Source organism: Podarcis raffonei, chromosome 4, assembly GCF_027172205.1.
Source record: "Podarcis raffonei isolate rPodRaf1 chromosome 4, rPodRaf1.pri, whole genome shotgun sequence".
In the NCBI taxonomy this organism is placed as follows: Eukaryota; Metazoa; Chordata; class Lepidosauria; order Squamata; family Lacertidae; genus Podarcis; species Podarcis raffonei.
In genome coordinates this window covers 6,798,017-6,813,323 of record NC_070605.1, presented here as the reverse complement: position 1 = coordinate 6,813,323, position 15,307 = coordinate 6,798,017, and the positions used below count along the sequence as shown (strand labels likewise).

General features: G+C 49.8%; 1 protein-coding gene across 1 annotated transcript; it reads right to left on the bottom strand.

Moving 5' to 3' along the window:
• Nucleotides 1–1,954: 1,954 nt before the first annotated feature.
• Nucleotides 1,955–13,894, bottom strand: XNDC1N (XRCC1 N-terminal domain containing 1, N-terminal like). Its single transcript, XM_053385104.1, has 10 exons — nucleotides 13,793–13,894; nucleotides 12,405–12,527; nucleotides 11,747–11,885; nucleotides 9,765–9,920; nucleotides 9,503–9,666; nucleotides 7,069–7,145; nucleotides 6,490–6,707; nucleotides 3,834–3,912; nucleotides 2,856–3,028; nucleotides 1,955–2,203 (listed from the first exon to the last, which is right to left on the bottom strand). Exons 2-10 carry the CDS (start codon nucleotides 12,447–12,449, stop codon nucleotides 1,998–2,000), a joined length of 1,257 nt encoding a protein of 418 aa, XP_053241079.1. The 5' UTR covers nucleotides 12,450–12,527; nucleotides 13,793–13,894; the 3' UTR covers nucleotides 1,955–1,997.
• Nucleotides 13,895–15,307: the final 1,413 nt, after the last annotated feature.

Below are 15,307 nucleotides of genomic sequence, written 5' to 3'. Positions count from 1 at the left end.
AGTCGGCTTATACTCGCGTATATACGGTACTCAATAAACTCTGGTTGGTGTTTTCTCCTACCATAGGGAACCCACTTAAGGACTCCATATGTGCTCTTGGATACCCCACAAGGGAAAAGGAGCAGGCTTTTTCTATATCAGCTAGGTTCGATGGCTACTGCCTGTGGCCTCCGTGCCTCTGAATAACACTTGCTGGGAGACAAAGTGTTTGCAGGCTTCCCAGGCAGGAGCAGGGTCCAAGCGCACCCAGCCCAACAGCCGTTGATGCAGGCAGCATACAAGAGGAGTGGTCTGCTGTGGCAAAAGCAGAATATCATTCAAAACATTAACCAAGGAGAACAGCCAAAGTGCCATTCAGCATTTTGAAATTACCATATTTTTTGCACCATAACACTCACTTTTTTCCTCCTAAAAAGTAAGGGGAAATGTCTGTGCGTGTTATGGAGGAAATGCCTACGGGTGGCATGCCTACAGATTTTCCTCCTCTAAAAACTGTTAGGATATTTCCGTTCCACCTTAAAAGGGAGCAGGATGTTTGTATAACAGCCTGCGTAAGTTCCTGTCTCACAGGATGTTTATGTTGTAAGTTCATTTCGTTTTCTGGCTGTTTTGCCTGAGCAGTCGGAGCAGACGGTCATGCCCTCTTTGTTCTGACCAACGCCTAATAAACTGTAAATATGCATGTTCTGCTCTCATGCTGTGCAACTTCTGTTGTGTGAATTCTGCTGATAGAGTGTGCACAAGTCCAAGAATGTGGCTATCTTTTCTTGAGGCTTCGTGTCGCTATAATTGCTAGATACTGCGTGACTAAGGGAGGTCGATGGATCGTCCGGCACCGAGCTTGGGGGCTCAGATGGACTTTATCTCCCTGGCAGTATCCCAACAAAAACTACGTGCGTGTTATGGTCAGGTGCGTGTTATAGAGCGAAAAATACGGTAAACCTGGACCATCTGGGGCAACTGGAACGGGGCTGGGGGCCCTTTCCCACCCCAAGGGCTGCCTTCCCTTCTGGCCAACATTCTGAGGGCCGCACTCCAGTGGTGGGCGGGGCCAGAGCCAAAAGTGGGTGGAGCAATGAGGGCAGCTGCTTTTCTTTCCTTTTAAAGAGGCAGCTCACAAATAATAGCAGTGGGTCACTAAGATACCATTACGGAGGGGCATTTCTGCAACAACAGAAAGTATCAGAAAGAGAGGTTGCACATGCCCTGCCGGGGAAAGGGGAAGAAGCATGAGGCTCCCCACTAAACTGTAGTGCAGGACAGGGGTTCCCTTTGAAATATTGGTGCCTATGAATGTGCGGAGGAAAATTCAAAAAAAGGACAATCGGTTCATTCAGTGACACACAACACAACTTTTCAGGAAAAAAACCCCAATTTTTAACAACAAAGTTTGTCACCGGCACATTCCTAGAACTGGCCCCTTGGTCCAAATGGTCCTGAACCTGCGGACTCCACATGTTGCAGAACTTAGAGCTCCCAGGAGCCCCAGCCAGGGGGGACAGGAGTTTGCAGTTTGGCAAGCCTTGAAAACATTTAATTCAGTCTTTGTTTTTCGTGCTGCTGGTCTGTACGGAAAAGAGACTGGTATGGGCTGTGCAGTGTCTGCCCCTCAGCTTCCTTATGGGAGAGGAGGTGAGCAGGGAAGAAAGTCGCCTTTCCGAGGAATCTTTCCGACAGTCTTGGCTGTGAACTACAGCAACAAGTCAGGATGAGCCCCAGCGCTCTGGCGTGTGCGGATGTTGGTGAGAAGAATCAGACCAGAGGGAGAGTAAGGGGTGCTGGCACCGCAACCCAAATAACATGTTCCTTGCACCGATTATTGGAGTTCTTACTCTCTTCTTGCTAGTCTCACTTCCAACCCTATGGCAGCACTGTGTGTCCTTTGTGGGCTCCTTGTTCTGGCGACATCCTGATCCCAGCTGATCACCAAACGTGCGACTGAAGTAGATTGCACCCAATCTACTCGCCCTGTTCTGCCCAAAGCCAGGAGGGTCCATTCACCAGGGCTCAGTCGGCTCCCCGCAGTTGCTAGCGTGTCTCTCTATCTCAGCAGCGGGGAAACTGAACTGGCAGATGGGGCAGTGGACGCAGTCTGCGACAAGCTCTTCCCACGACGATGGAGATGAGGAGGAAGATCTCGCTTCAAAATCCTCTTCTCCACAGCTGGAGGCATGAGCTGGTAAGAGACTGGTGGGGAAATGGCCTGCGGAAGGAGGCAACAGGGTCTGACAAGAGCCACCAGAAGCTAGAACCTCCCTTCTCTCCCACCCCCGTCTCTGGCCACAATCCACTCTGAGATTGCCACTTGAGGCAACACCATTACGTGCAACCCTCCTGCACATTGCAAATACGATGCCAATCCCTTCAGCGTGGTGCAAACAACGTGCTCTCTCCCCCAATCAGCAGGGTGCAAACAAAACGCTATCTTCTCCCAACAATTTCTCCTCGCCAAATAGTGCCATGTGTTGCAAATCGAAGGTGGGAAACATCACGCAAACAAACACAAAGAAAGCATCATTGAAAAATAAATTGCTCCTCAGCGATTGACTGCAGATAGCAGAGCTGGCCCAAGACATTTTGCTGCCAGAGGCAAAGGACGAGATGGTGCAACCCCCTTCCATGTTCAGAAGGTGACAACAGGATAGCAGCATCCCCCAGCACACCTGAGGACTGCCGGCTAGTTTAGGGGGTGTTGTGCACCTCCACTTCTTGCCCTCTAACAGAGGGGAACAGCCAAGGAGGTGGTACTGCTACCGCTCCTCAGCTCCTGTCGCCTGAGGCAGCTGCCTCCCTCTGCCCTATGGTTGCACCGGTCCTGGCAAGCAACTTATTTGAATTTGCCATCTGTTACTCACCCGCACAGATGGGGCACACACCCAACTCCACCTCTCTCTTTCTAGGCCGTCTCTCTTCCTCTTCCTCTTCCTCCTCTTCACGTTCCATGTTCCTCAGTCTTCCCTGCTGGCCTGGGGCTCTTCTCTCCCTTCGAGAATTACCCCTACGCTTGACAGAAGAAGCTGCTGCAGACCTGTGGAGAAGGTTGCTGCTCATTTAAAAGATTTCAAAGTCTCCCTTTATACCACACACATCTCATCTCAGCAAACATACACTATTTATTCAAAACGACTGCTATGCATGGTAGGGGACGCGGGTGGCGCTGTGGGTAAAACCTCAGCGCCTAGGGCTTGCCGATTGTCAGGTCGGCGGTTCGAATCCCCGCGGCGGGGTGCGCTCCCGTTGCTCGGTCCCAGCGCCTGCCAGCCTAGCAGTTCGAAAGCACCCCCGGGTGCAAGTAGATAAATAGGGACCGCTTACCAGCGGGAAGGTAAACGGCGTTCCGTGTGCTGCGCTGGCTCGCCAGATGCAGCTTGTCACGCTGGCCACGTGACCCGGAAGTGTCTGCAGACAGCGCTGGCTCCCAGCCTATAGAGTGAGATGAGTGCACAACCCTAGAGTCTGGCAAGACTGGCCCGAACGGGCAGGGGTACCTTTACCTTTACCTTTACTATGCATGGTGGTATTTTCCCTTTGAGTATACTTTGTCTTCTATTTTCAGGGATGTAACAAATCAGACTCCATTAATTTCCCATATTATAACAGCTGCATTCAGGTCATAAATAAAATTTTATTTATTATTATTATTATTTTTCCGCCAGTATCATGCCCTTTAGGAGTCATGAAACATCTATTTTTTCTGGGTTAACGGAAGCTGCAGGATACAGAGTTGGTCACAGATCTGCTCTGGGAAACCACCACCTTGAACCCTGAGCTGAATCCGAAGGACAGCTGACTGGGACTGAACCGGAAGGAAATTCCCCGCACGGCCAAATCACCTCGTCAGGTTGCTGCATGATGCCCGTCTTCGACTCATTTTCGTGCCTCCTCTTCTGGCAGACGATTCCTGCTTAGGCCCTGCAAGATGCACCAAGTCAGCAACATTAGTCATCCAGGGCTGGTGTGTCTGGTAAGACTCACCTGTGGGGCTGGCTGTTTCACAGCAAATGAGATCCCACAGAGAGAGATGGAAACAAAGGATCACCAAAGAGGGGATCTTGCCCAAACCCTCCTCCACAAGGCAGGACTGTCCACCCACCGATGAAAACCCTTATTCCATTGTGGCTGGGGAAACCCAGCCAGATGGGCGGGGTATAAATTATTGTTGTTGGTGGTGGTGTTGTTATTCTGTCATGCTGTATGCAGTGGCAGGTCTCCCTGCTCTGGTACCAGGAGCAGTGTACATCCAGGAGCATGGCACACGTCGGGAGGGCTGAGCGGCGAGCCCCCCCCCTTCGTCCGCCAGTGTCTGTACCCCAAGCAGACATCCACTGTCACACATAGTAGGAAGAGGGGAGGACTTCAGCTGAGGAGACCAGAGCTCAAAGTTGTCAACTTTTTATTGGTTTTATGTTCTAACAACAACAACAACAATAATTTATTTCTATACCATCTGGCTAGGTTTCCCCAACCACTCTGGGCAGCTCCCAACAGAATATTAAAAACGCGATAAAACATCAAACGTTAAAAACTTTCCTAAACAGGGCTGCCTTCAGATGTTTTCTAAAAGTCATATAGTTGTTTATTTCCTTGACATCTGATGGGAGGGCGTTCCACAGGGCGGGCACCACCACCGAGAAGGCCCTCTCCCTGGTTTTTATTTCTGTAAACAACTTTGATATATATATAGATATAGATATGTTAACGTTACAAGAGTATACAAATATTTTTAAACAAATAATTAAAATCGCCACAGCCCAAAAAAGCCATTGGATGTGTCTTGTGCCAATGAGGAGAGTCTCAGGGGACTGCGCCGGAGTCTCACAAGCAGGATCTCAACCCAGCAGTCACTGGGTGGGGGAACGGGTCGGGGGGGGGAGTATGCTCAGGGCTACGGCACTTGGGGAGGCTTTTTTTTTAAAAAAACTCCCTCCTGCGCTGTTTTAGTGGAAGGTGCCATTCACAGGCCTCCTGCATCACATCTTGTTTTGTCGACAGACCAACCTGTATAGGGTTACTGCGAGGATGAAAACAGAATAACTTCATCCATGCCATCCTGTTTGGAGAGTGCTATTGTACCCCCTCCCTTTTTATCCTTCCAAGCTAAACAGTCTAAATTATTTTCATCTTTGCAGGCAGGATAAGACTATAGCTGATCTACTCTGCAGCTAGAAGACAGCAGGGAAGAACTGACGGGCCAGAGACCCTATAATGGTTCTCTTCCTCCCTCTAGTGGCTCTTAGTAGCCTGTGAGGGAGGTCTATAGTTCTCTTCAGTGGCTCAGGCACCAAGTGATGCTTCCAAACCATTTTCAAAGGCAGCCCCACATAAAGCACATCCCAATAGTCCAGTCTTGAGGTTCCCAGAGCATTGATGCTGATGCTGATGATTGATTGATTGATTGATTTATACACCACCAACTCTGGGTGGCATCAGAACATACTAAAAACATCAGTCATTAAAAACTTCCCTAAACAGGGCTGCCTTCAGATGTCTTCTAAAAGCCAGATAGCTGCTTATTTCCTTGACATCTGATGTGAGGGCATTCCATAGGGCAGGCGCCACCACCGAGAAGGCCCTCTGCCTGGTTCCCTGTAACCTCGCTTCTCGCAGGGAGGGAACCACCAGAAGGCCCTCGGAGCTGGACCTGGCTGAACGACGGGGGTGGAGATGCTCCTTCAGGTATAAAGGACTGAGGCCGTTTAGGGCTTGAAAGGTCAGCACGCACACTTTGAATTGTGCTCGGAAATGTCCCAGGAGCCAATGTAGGTCTTTCAGAACCGGTGTTATGTGGTCTCGGCGGCGGCTCCCAGTCACTAGTCCAGCTGCCGCATTCTGGATTAGTTGTAGTTTCTGGGTCACTTCCAAAGGTAGCCCCACGTAGAGCGCATTGCAGTAGTCCAAGTGGGAGATAACCAGAGCATGCACCACTCTGGCGAGGCAGTCCGCAGGCAGATAGGGTCTCAGCCTGTGTACCAGATGGAGCTGGTAGACAGCCGCCCTGGACACAGAATTGACCTGCACCTCCATGGACAGCTGTGAGTCCAAAATGACTCCCAGGCTGCGCACCTGATAACTGAAGTCAAGCTATCCCTGTCCAGAAAGGGTCATAGTTGGGCCACAAGCCTAATCTGGTAGAACGCACTCTGTGCCACCAAGACCACCTGCACCTCTAGTAGCAACAAAGGATCCAGGGGGAAAACCCCAATCAGCAGCACAGATCCATCAGGACTCCCCTGCTCTGCACCTGAGGGCCCCAGTCCTGCCACTCAACACCTGGCCCAGGGCTCTTTTAAGATTTTGTCGGGCACTATCCCAGTGTGCTCAAACCGCTCTGACACAGGCTGGAATATTCACAAGACCAGCTCAGCACATCAAACATAGTTTGAATTGCCCCTTGTGGATCTGCCCCCATGTTGGTGCTTGGAGGGGTAGCTTCTCAACAGACAGAAGTGTCCCCATCTCTCCTCCCCCCTCCACATCCCCAATACTCACGCGACGCAACTGGCTCCTGAGCTTCCTGCTGGCTCTGCCCGTCCTCTTTGCTCTCTGCAGAAGGAGGGCTGGGGCCAGGCACCAGGGGGAAGGCTCTTTTGCGGGCACAGGCCCCCTGCAGCACCATCCTGGCCGGACGGCTCATACAGGCACCAGGGCTGGAGGCTGGGTCCAGCTGCTGCAGCCGGCTTTTTAGCGCCACTTCCTGCTCAGTGCTCCTGCAAAGAGAAACCCAACAGCTGCTTCCTCAAGAGGCCACTGCAGAACCAAGACTCCAGCTTCCTGGAAGCAATGCTGCTACCAAGAGACAGGCATGGGCAAAAGAACCACAAGAACAGAGTCAGAAACTGGAAAAGGACTGTCTGTTCTCTATTGTTCCAACCTGCCCTGTCCAAAAATGGAATGTATTGCACATAAAGCACACTGACGACAGTCCAGCCTTATCCTGAAGACCTCCAAAAGTTTCAAACTAACATTTTTTCAGGCTAAGGCCTGCATTGCCTTCTGTCCATCCTTCTGGGGGCCCTGTGCCAGAGGTGGGTGAGTGCGAGCAATGGATGCACACACGCAGGTACTTACGATGGCGCCTCTGGGAAGAAAGTCCTGCAGAAGGCTGCATTGGAGAGCCATGGGCTGCTGCTGGACTCGGAAGGAGCCTGTGGGCAACAAACAGGATGAAAGAAGAGAGGTAACATTTGAGAGATCAATAATTAGCAAACTGAGGAAGTCCTTTTGTCCCCTGCTTCTATAGCTCAGCTCAAATACAAAAAACCAACAGATTTTGCTCATCAGGATAAGAATGGCCATTCTGGGCTAGAACAACAGCCCACCTGGCTCAGTATCCTGCCAATCAAAGGCCTCAGGGATGTTCACAAGCAGGGCACCCTGCCAGCGTCTGGCAGGCAAAGCAAGGCAGAAGGTGGTCACTGTGCTTCTGAATAATGGTGGCTGCTAGGAACAGTAGACCTTCAAAAATCCCTCGAGTGGTTTCATATTGCAGGGAACATAAGAACCACCTGCTGGATCAGACCAAAGCCCAGCATCCTCTTCTCGTAACCAGATCCCTGTGGGAAACCAGCAAGCAGGACCGGAGCACTACAGGACTCTCAGCTCCTGAAATTCCCAGCAACTGGTATTTAGAAGCATTACTGCCCCTGGCAGTAGAAGTGTAACAGATAATGGCTAGTAGCCATTGAGAGCTTTATACCCCATGAATTGGTCTAACCATCTTTGAAGCCATCTAGGCGGGTGGCAATCACTGCCTCCTGCGAACAAGTACCGTAATTCAACTATGACCTGGCCACAGTGATCCATGCGACGGTCATCTCCAGGCTTGACTACTGTAATTCGCTCTACGCGGGGCTGCCCTTGAAGCTGTCCCAGAAACTCCAGCGGGTACAGAATGCTGCAGCGAGGCTCCTCACGGGGTCTTTGCCATGGGAGCATATTCACCCAGTGCTTTTCAAGCTGCACTGGCTGTTGGGTGTAGTGAAGGGTTAACCTTCTGTGCCTCAAGCCTGAGAGGAGGCACTTACAAGGGAAGTAAGCCAGGACATGACGAAGGCAGCTTGGAATGCTGTGAGCTGAGTGAAAAGGGAAAGCAGCTTTGTTGCGTAGCTGCAAACAGAGGGAGAAGATGCAGCTTGAATCCGATGGCTTTTATGAATTGTAAATATGCTACTTTTGAGCAAATAAAGAGATATTAAGACAGAAGAAACGCCTGGGCTTGTTTACTGCCCTTTCAACACGACTGCTGTGCAACTTTGCTAATTGCTTTACGACCTGCAGAGACTCGCAGGGGGAAGCGTGCTGGACACCGAACAATAAAGCTATAAATCTACCTAACACTGGCTCCCGGTGGAGTACAGGGTCAGATTTAAGGTGCTGCTTTTGACCTTTAAAGCCCTTCACGGCCTAGGACCCTCGTACCTACGGGACCGCCTCTCCTGGTATGCCCCACAGAGAGCCTCAAGGTCCATAAATAACAACACCCTAGAGGTCCCGGGCCCTAAGGAAGTTAGATTGGCCTCAACCAGAGCCAGGGCCTTTTCAACTCTGGCCCCGGCCTGGTGGAACGCTCTGCCTCATGAGACCAGGGCCCTGTGGGATCTGATTTCTTTCCGCAGGGCCTGTAAGACAGAGTTGTTCCGCCTGGCCTTTGGCTTGGAGCCAATTTGATTCCCTCCCTCCCTCTCTTTCTTTTCCTTCTCCTCCTGCAATGAGGCTTCATTTTAATATTTTAATGTTCCATTATTTTAATGTTGTATTTTATTTTTGTTTTTAAGTTGTAATCATTCTTCTTGTTTTTATTATTGCTTGTAAGCCGCTCTGAGCCCGGCCTTGGCTGGGGAGGGCAGGGTATAAATAAAAAATTATTATTATTATTATTATTATTATTATTATTATTATTATTATTATGTGATGCATAAAACACTTTCTTTCATCTGCTCTGAATCTTCAGCTTCACCGGATGTCAAAAAGTTCTAGTGTTCTAGTTCTAGTATTTTCTCTATTCACTTTCTCCATGGATAATTTTATGGACTTCCTGGGGGAGGGGGTGGCTTTTGAGCAGACAAACAGCAGAACTGGCAGCCTCCCAATTACAGTGGTACCTCAGGTTACAGACGCTTCAGGTTACAGACTCCACTAACCCAGAAATAGTACCTCGAGTCAAGAACTTTGCTTCAGGATGAGAACAGAAATCGCGGTGCGGCAGCAGCAGGAGGCCCCATTAGCTAAAGTGGTGCTTCAGGTTAAGAACAGTTTCAGGTTAAGAACAGACCTCCAGAATGAATTAAGTTCTCAATCAGAGGTACCACTGTATTTTAATTTGAAAAAAATAAATACATGGGGAGCTTGTGCACACTTCATTTTGTTTTAGTATTTTATTTATTTATATACACAAACAACTTCACTAGTTTAATACCCGGTTTGTGAACAATATTCTTTACTTGCTGGCCCCCATGCTTACATAAAATTGCAGGATAGCTACCCATGACCCATGGATCTGTACCTGACTAGTAACAGAGACTGAGCCTGACTTGCTGTCGTCTACGTCCTGTGGAGTGCGGATTCGGATGAAGGAGAGACCGAACTGCGTGCGCTTATTGAAGGGCTGGCTACAAGTGAGTCTGACACGGTCCCACTTCTCGCCTAGAGCAGAAGCCAGGAAGTCTCCTGTGGGGCACAGAGAGGGAGATGCCGAGCAAATACAATCCAGGCCATTTACAGTCCTCAGGTGGCTCCACGTGGCTGAAGAGTGCCCACCTTCTTACCTTCTTTAAACATCCGGACCGCAGAACGATTCTTATCCAGCTTTGCATCGGCGGGCATCATCAAGGCTGTGGTGGGCAAGAGAGTGAGGTAGCTCTGGTCTAGAGGCCAGGAGGATCGCCCCACGTCTATCTGAAGGAAGGCAGAGCCACAGTTCCCTGAAGAGCACAAACAGAACATCAAGTTCTGCACCAAAGAACTTGCACTTTGACTATCAAACGTCTGAAAGTTGTCTCCTGCTGGCGCTGCCTGCCTTCCCCACTCAATTTAGTTGAGTTGCAGTGCACTCATATGGGGTTCACAAACATTCAGAGCCCTGCAGCCCGCCCTAGTCTCCTGCTCCTTTTGTTTTTTCAAAAAAACTCATTTATTAATTTTTCACTTTTTTGATTTATTATTTAGGTCACAGACCAGTTCCAGCCCACAAACAATATCAAGGAAGTTATAAAACACAATAGGGATACATTTGAATTTGCAATCAGGTATAACAGGGACAATACAGATATAAAGGTAAAGGGACCCCTGACCATTAGGTCCAGTCGTGGCTGACTCTGGGGTTGCGGTGCTCATCTCGCTTTATTGGCCAAGGGAGCCGGCGTAGAGCTTCCGGGTCATGTGGCCAGCATGACTAAGCCGCTTCTGGCGAACCAGAGCAGCGCACGGAAACGCCGTTTACCTTCCCTCCTGAGTGGTACCTATTTATCTACTTCCACTTTGACGTGCTTTCGAACTGCTAGGTTTGACAGGAGCAGGGACCGAGCAACGGGAGCTCACCCCGTCGCCGGGATTCGAACTGCTGACCTTCTGGTCAGCAAGCCCTAGGCTCTGTGGTCTAACCCACAGCGCCACCCGCATCCCAATACAGATATAGCAACAGTTAAAAAATATATAAATTCAAACTTAAAACTGTATTGAAGAGCCACAGACTCAGCTACCCAGCCATCACCTGGACACAAACCTACACTGCAATACATTCGCTCAGAATGTGAACACCTCATTGAAGAACATGCTGTCTTAACATATTTTAAATTTAAAGCAGTGTGTCACTTGCTCTGTGCTTGTAATCCTGCCTTGCAGTTACAACATCAGTCCTTAAGAACACAAGAAGGGCCTCCTGGATCAAGCCTTTCTAGTCCAGCATCTTGTTCTCACATGCCCATGACGTGAAAGCTGCAAGCAGGATACAAGGACAAGAACAACACCCTCCCCTCCTGTGGTTCCCAGCATCTGGTATTCAGAATCACTGCTGCGTCCAACCACAGAGGCAAAGCAATCATGGTTAGTAGCTACTGGTAAGCCTTCTCCTCCATGAATTTGTCTAAACCTCTTTCAAAACCATCCAGCTTGGTGGCCATCACTGTCTCCTGTGGGAGGGAGTTCCACAGTTCAACTCTGCGCTGTGTGAATAATAATAATAATAATAATAATAATAATAATAATAATTTATTATTTATATCCCGCTCATCTGGCTGGGTTTCCCCAGCCACTCTGGGCGGCTTCCAACATAATATTAAAATACAGTAATGCATCAAACATTAAAAGCTTCCCTAAACAGGGCTGCCTTCAGATGTCATCTAAATCTCTGGTAGTTGTTGTTCTCTTTGACATCTGGTGGGAGGGCGTTCCACAGGGCGGGCGCCACCACTGTGAAGGCCCTCTGCCTGGTTCCCTGTAACTTGGCTTCTTGCAGTGAGGGAACCGCAAGAAGGCCCTCGGCGCTGGACCTCAGTGTCCGGGCAGAATGATGGGGGTGGAGATGCTCCTTCAGGTATCCTGGACCGAGGCTGTTTAGGGCTTTAAAGGTCAGCACCAACACTCTTTGAATTGTGCTCGGAAACGTACTTTAATGTTTGCTCAATCTCTCAACATTCACTTCGTTGGATTTCAACAAGTTCCAGTGTTATGAGAGAGGGATAAAAACTTCTCTCTATCCCTTTTGTTCCCAGAGAGGGGGCTCCTTTGCTACTTCCTCCCACATGCTTACCCACATCAATGTAGCCAATGCGGCTTGCGTGTTCCAACTGCAGCTCTGCTTTCAGTTGCCTGCTCCGGTCCTGGGGAGAGCTGAGCCAGGGCCGAACCCCTTCTTCAAGCAGCAGGTTCTCCACCGGGGACTTGGGATCCTGCCCCAGAAAAGGAGCGAGAAGGAACAGCTGAGAAGCACAGCACACGACTCTTGCTTTTGTATATTCTCAGGGCGGTATTTATCCCTCTGCACCCACTAGATTGCTGCAGAAACGCACAGTCCACTACTTGGCACTGGAATTGGCATCTCAAGATGCTCAGATCTCTTTTCCTGCAAGTTTATAGTCCTTAATTTGAAAATGCATATGCCAGAAGGTCCTAGAGTCAGAAGAGGGCGAGAACTAATAGCAGAGAGACTCTGGGTCTAAGCTCCCCATTGCACTGCTAGTAAAATAATAAAATCAACTGGTTACCATTTGGAACACAAAAAGAGCCAGTTATATGATGAGTTAGTGACATGATATTAACTGGTGTTTTTTATTTTTATTTTTAAATCAACGTTTAAAGCTTTTTACTATTTTTAAATAGCCGTTTGCCTACTAATATACTAGATGTTTTGAGCTCAGCTTGTTTTGTAACTCCCTATTTCCCTTAATTTAAAAGAACATGGATGTTACCTGAAATGTGAAAGACACAACGTATTTGATTTTGACTGGAGCCATTTCCAAGGATTCAGTGAATCACCCTCATTTGCTCAGGTTTCATTTCCGCTTATGGCGCTTTCCCATCGTGATCCCCACCTGGTTTGGGGGGAAGAGAGATGGGTTTCTTTTTTTTCTTTTCCGCTTCTTGCTCCCTCGGGATGAGATGCCCGGGGCCTTCACTTCTGTTCCATAGGTGAGGACGCAGCCCAGCCACAATTCACCCCCAACCTGGGAGGGGGGGGGCGCTCAAATCCTCCCCTCCCTCTCAGCCACAGAGCTCAATGCCTGCAACCCTGGGGCAGGTGGAGCGGGAAGAAGACCATGGCCTCCTCTTGGCCCTGTCCTACCTCGCAGGGCGGTTGTGGTGGGGATTAAACGAGGAGGCACAATAACAATGTATAACTGCACTAAATACAGTCATACCTCGGGCTACAGATGCCTCAGGTTGTGTTTTTTCAGGTTGTGGACCGCCGAAACCCGTAAGTACTGGTTGCGCATGCGCAGAAGCGCTAAATCGCACTTTGCGCATGTGCAGAAGCGCCGAATCGCAATCCGTGCATGCGCAGACGCGGGTGGTGAACACTGCGGGTTGCAAACGTGCATCCCGCATGGATCACGTTCGCAACCCGAGCGTCCACTGCACATCCTCTTCGCAAGGGGGGTGTCTGAAGAGCTCCAACATTCCTCCAATGAAAATAGGGACATCCTAAGGAAAAGTGGGACACTCTGGGATGAAATCAGAAACCAGGACGGCTTCTCTAAATCAGGGACGTCCCTGGAAAATAAGGACACTTGGAGGGGCTGCAGGAATGAACAGCTCAAGAATCCCTGACCGAGACCCACCTCCCACTGTTGAACATCTCTTCCTGTCAGAAGTTGCTTCCTGCTGCTTAGTCGGAATCTCCTTCCTTGCCATTTGGATCCCTTGGTTCTGATCCTTCCCTCTGGAGCAGCAGAAATCTAGCTAGCTCCATCTTCCCCGTGGAAGGCGTTTGAAGATGGCTCTCCTGCCTCCTCTCCGTCTCCTCCATTCCAGGCTCAGCATCCCCAGCTCCCTCAACTGTTCCTCACAAGGCTTGGTTTCCCTCAGAGAACTACAGTTCCCAGCACCCTTTGCAAACCACAGTTCCCAGGATTCTTCAGGGATGTTGGGCTTTGAAGGTGCACAGCCTCGGTTTGAGGTGTACAGAGTTACACTTCAAGAAAGAGAGAAAGTTCCCCTTGGACCTGCAGCTGCTTCCTCCCTCTTTTCGGTGCCACTGAAGGGGCACGTCTGTGTGGGCGCAGATGGCGCCACTGAGGCTGCAGAGAGTGTGGCTAAGAAGCCTTGGCAGAGGCGGCGGAGGTGGCTGGCTCCCTACCTGTGGCTGAAGACATCCTCTTTGTCCTCTTCGCAAGGGGGGTGTCTGAGCGGAGGGAGAAGGAAGAGCTTTATATATCTGGTTCCTGACTCACAGGAAAGCCCTGCCTCCCACCCACATGCCCCCAGCAGCCAAAACAAAACAAAATGAGTGAATGATTTCCCCCCAAATAAATTTACACAACAAACTTTAAAAGGATATAATGATTTTACATTACATATACATTACATTCTCGCCAAGAAGCCAAGTTACAGGGAACCAGGCAGAGGGCCTTCTTGGTAGTGGCGCCCGCCCTGTGGAACGCCCTCCCACCAGATGTCAAAGAGAAAAACAACTAAGACATCTGAAGGCAGCCCTGTTTAGGGAAACTTTTAATGTTTAATAGGTTATTGGATTTTAGTGTTTTGTTGGAAGCTGCCCAGAGTGGCTGGGGAAACCCAGCCATATGGGTGGGGTATAAATAATATATTATTATAATTATTATTAGACTAAGATAAATGTTACAAATGCATAGTAAAAATATTTAGGGATCTCAGATAAATAGAATAGCACTTAAAAAGAAAAAGGGGGGGGAGAGACAAGACCAGAAAAAACAACAACCAAAACTAAACAACCAAAGGAAAATATACAAAAAGTAGAAATACTTATGAATGAATGAATTTAACCCTTCACAGCCGGGACCGCAGCACTTAGCTCTTTCTCTTCCCGAGGGGGCTTCTCTCAGCACCCGCGGGACCCGGGAATTAACATATGCAAATGAGGTACCTGAGAGAGATCTCTCTCCCCGCCCCAGGGATCCCGGAAGCGTCTTCCTTAGTTTCCCGGGGTTTCTCAATCTCCCGCCAATACTGCCAAGCCCCTTGACCCTCGACGCTGATTGGCTGGCTGCTCGTCGCTCCGCGTGACGTCACCGAGGTCGTTCGTAGACGGACTGGTTTTTTTTAAAAAAAAGTTTTTAAAATAAATAAACAAATGCTTTCTACTACATGGTAGAGCCAACGTTGTTTCTAATCACGACGCTAAATTTGTTCCTTATTTTTTTAAAACAAGGAACTCTGACAGGAGAGGCCGCAAAGCATGCTGGGAGTCGTAGTCCTTCCTCCCGCCGGCCTCGAAAGCGCCGCGCGCAGCTGGATTTAAGGGGCGGGGCAGATACCAGGGAGCGTCCCTCATTTTCCTGCTTGCTTGAGAAGCGTAAAAAGTACCCGGCCATCCCGTGAAGACTGTTGCGGCGGTTTCCAGAAAATGCATGTAAAAACGCAGCCTGCCGGGACTTGGTCCCTGAGCGCCTTGTCGGCCAGACAGGACGTTTTGCGCCCGCTTACGAAGCTGCTACATGTCGGACGCTCCCTCGCCCGCTTTGTCAGGCTCCTTCGGCCAGCTCGGCCCCGCCCCCAGACCCGCCTCCTCCAATAGGCCCCACCGGCGGCGGCTCGCGCGCCGGGCGATTGGCCGAGCGGGAACCGGTAGTGAGCGGCGATTGGCGGGCTCCGGCGGAAGCGAGCGGGCCACCTG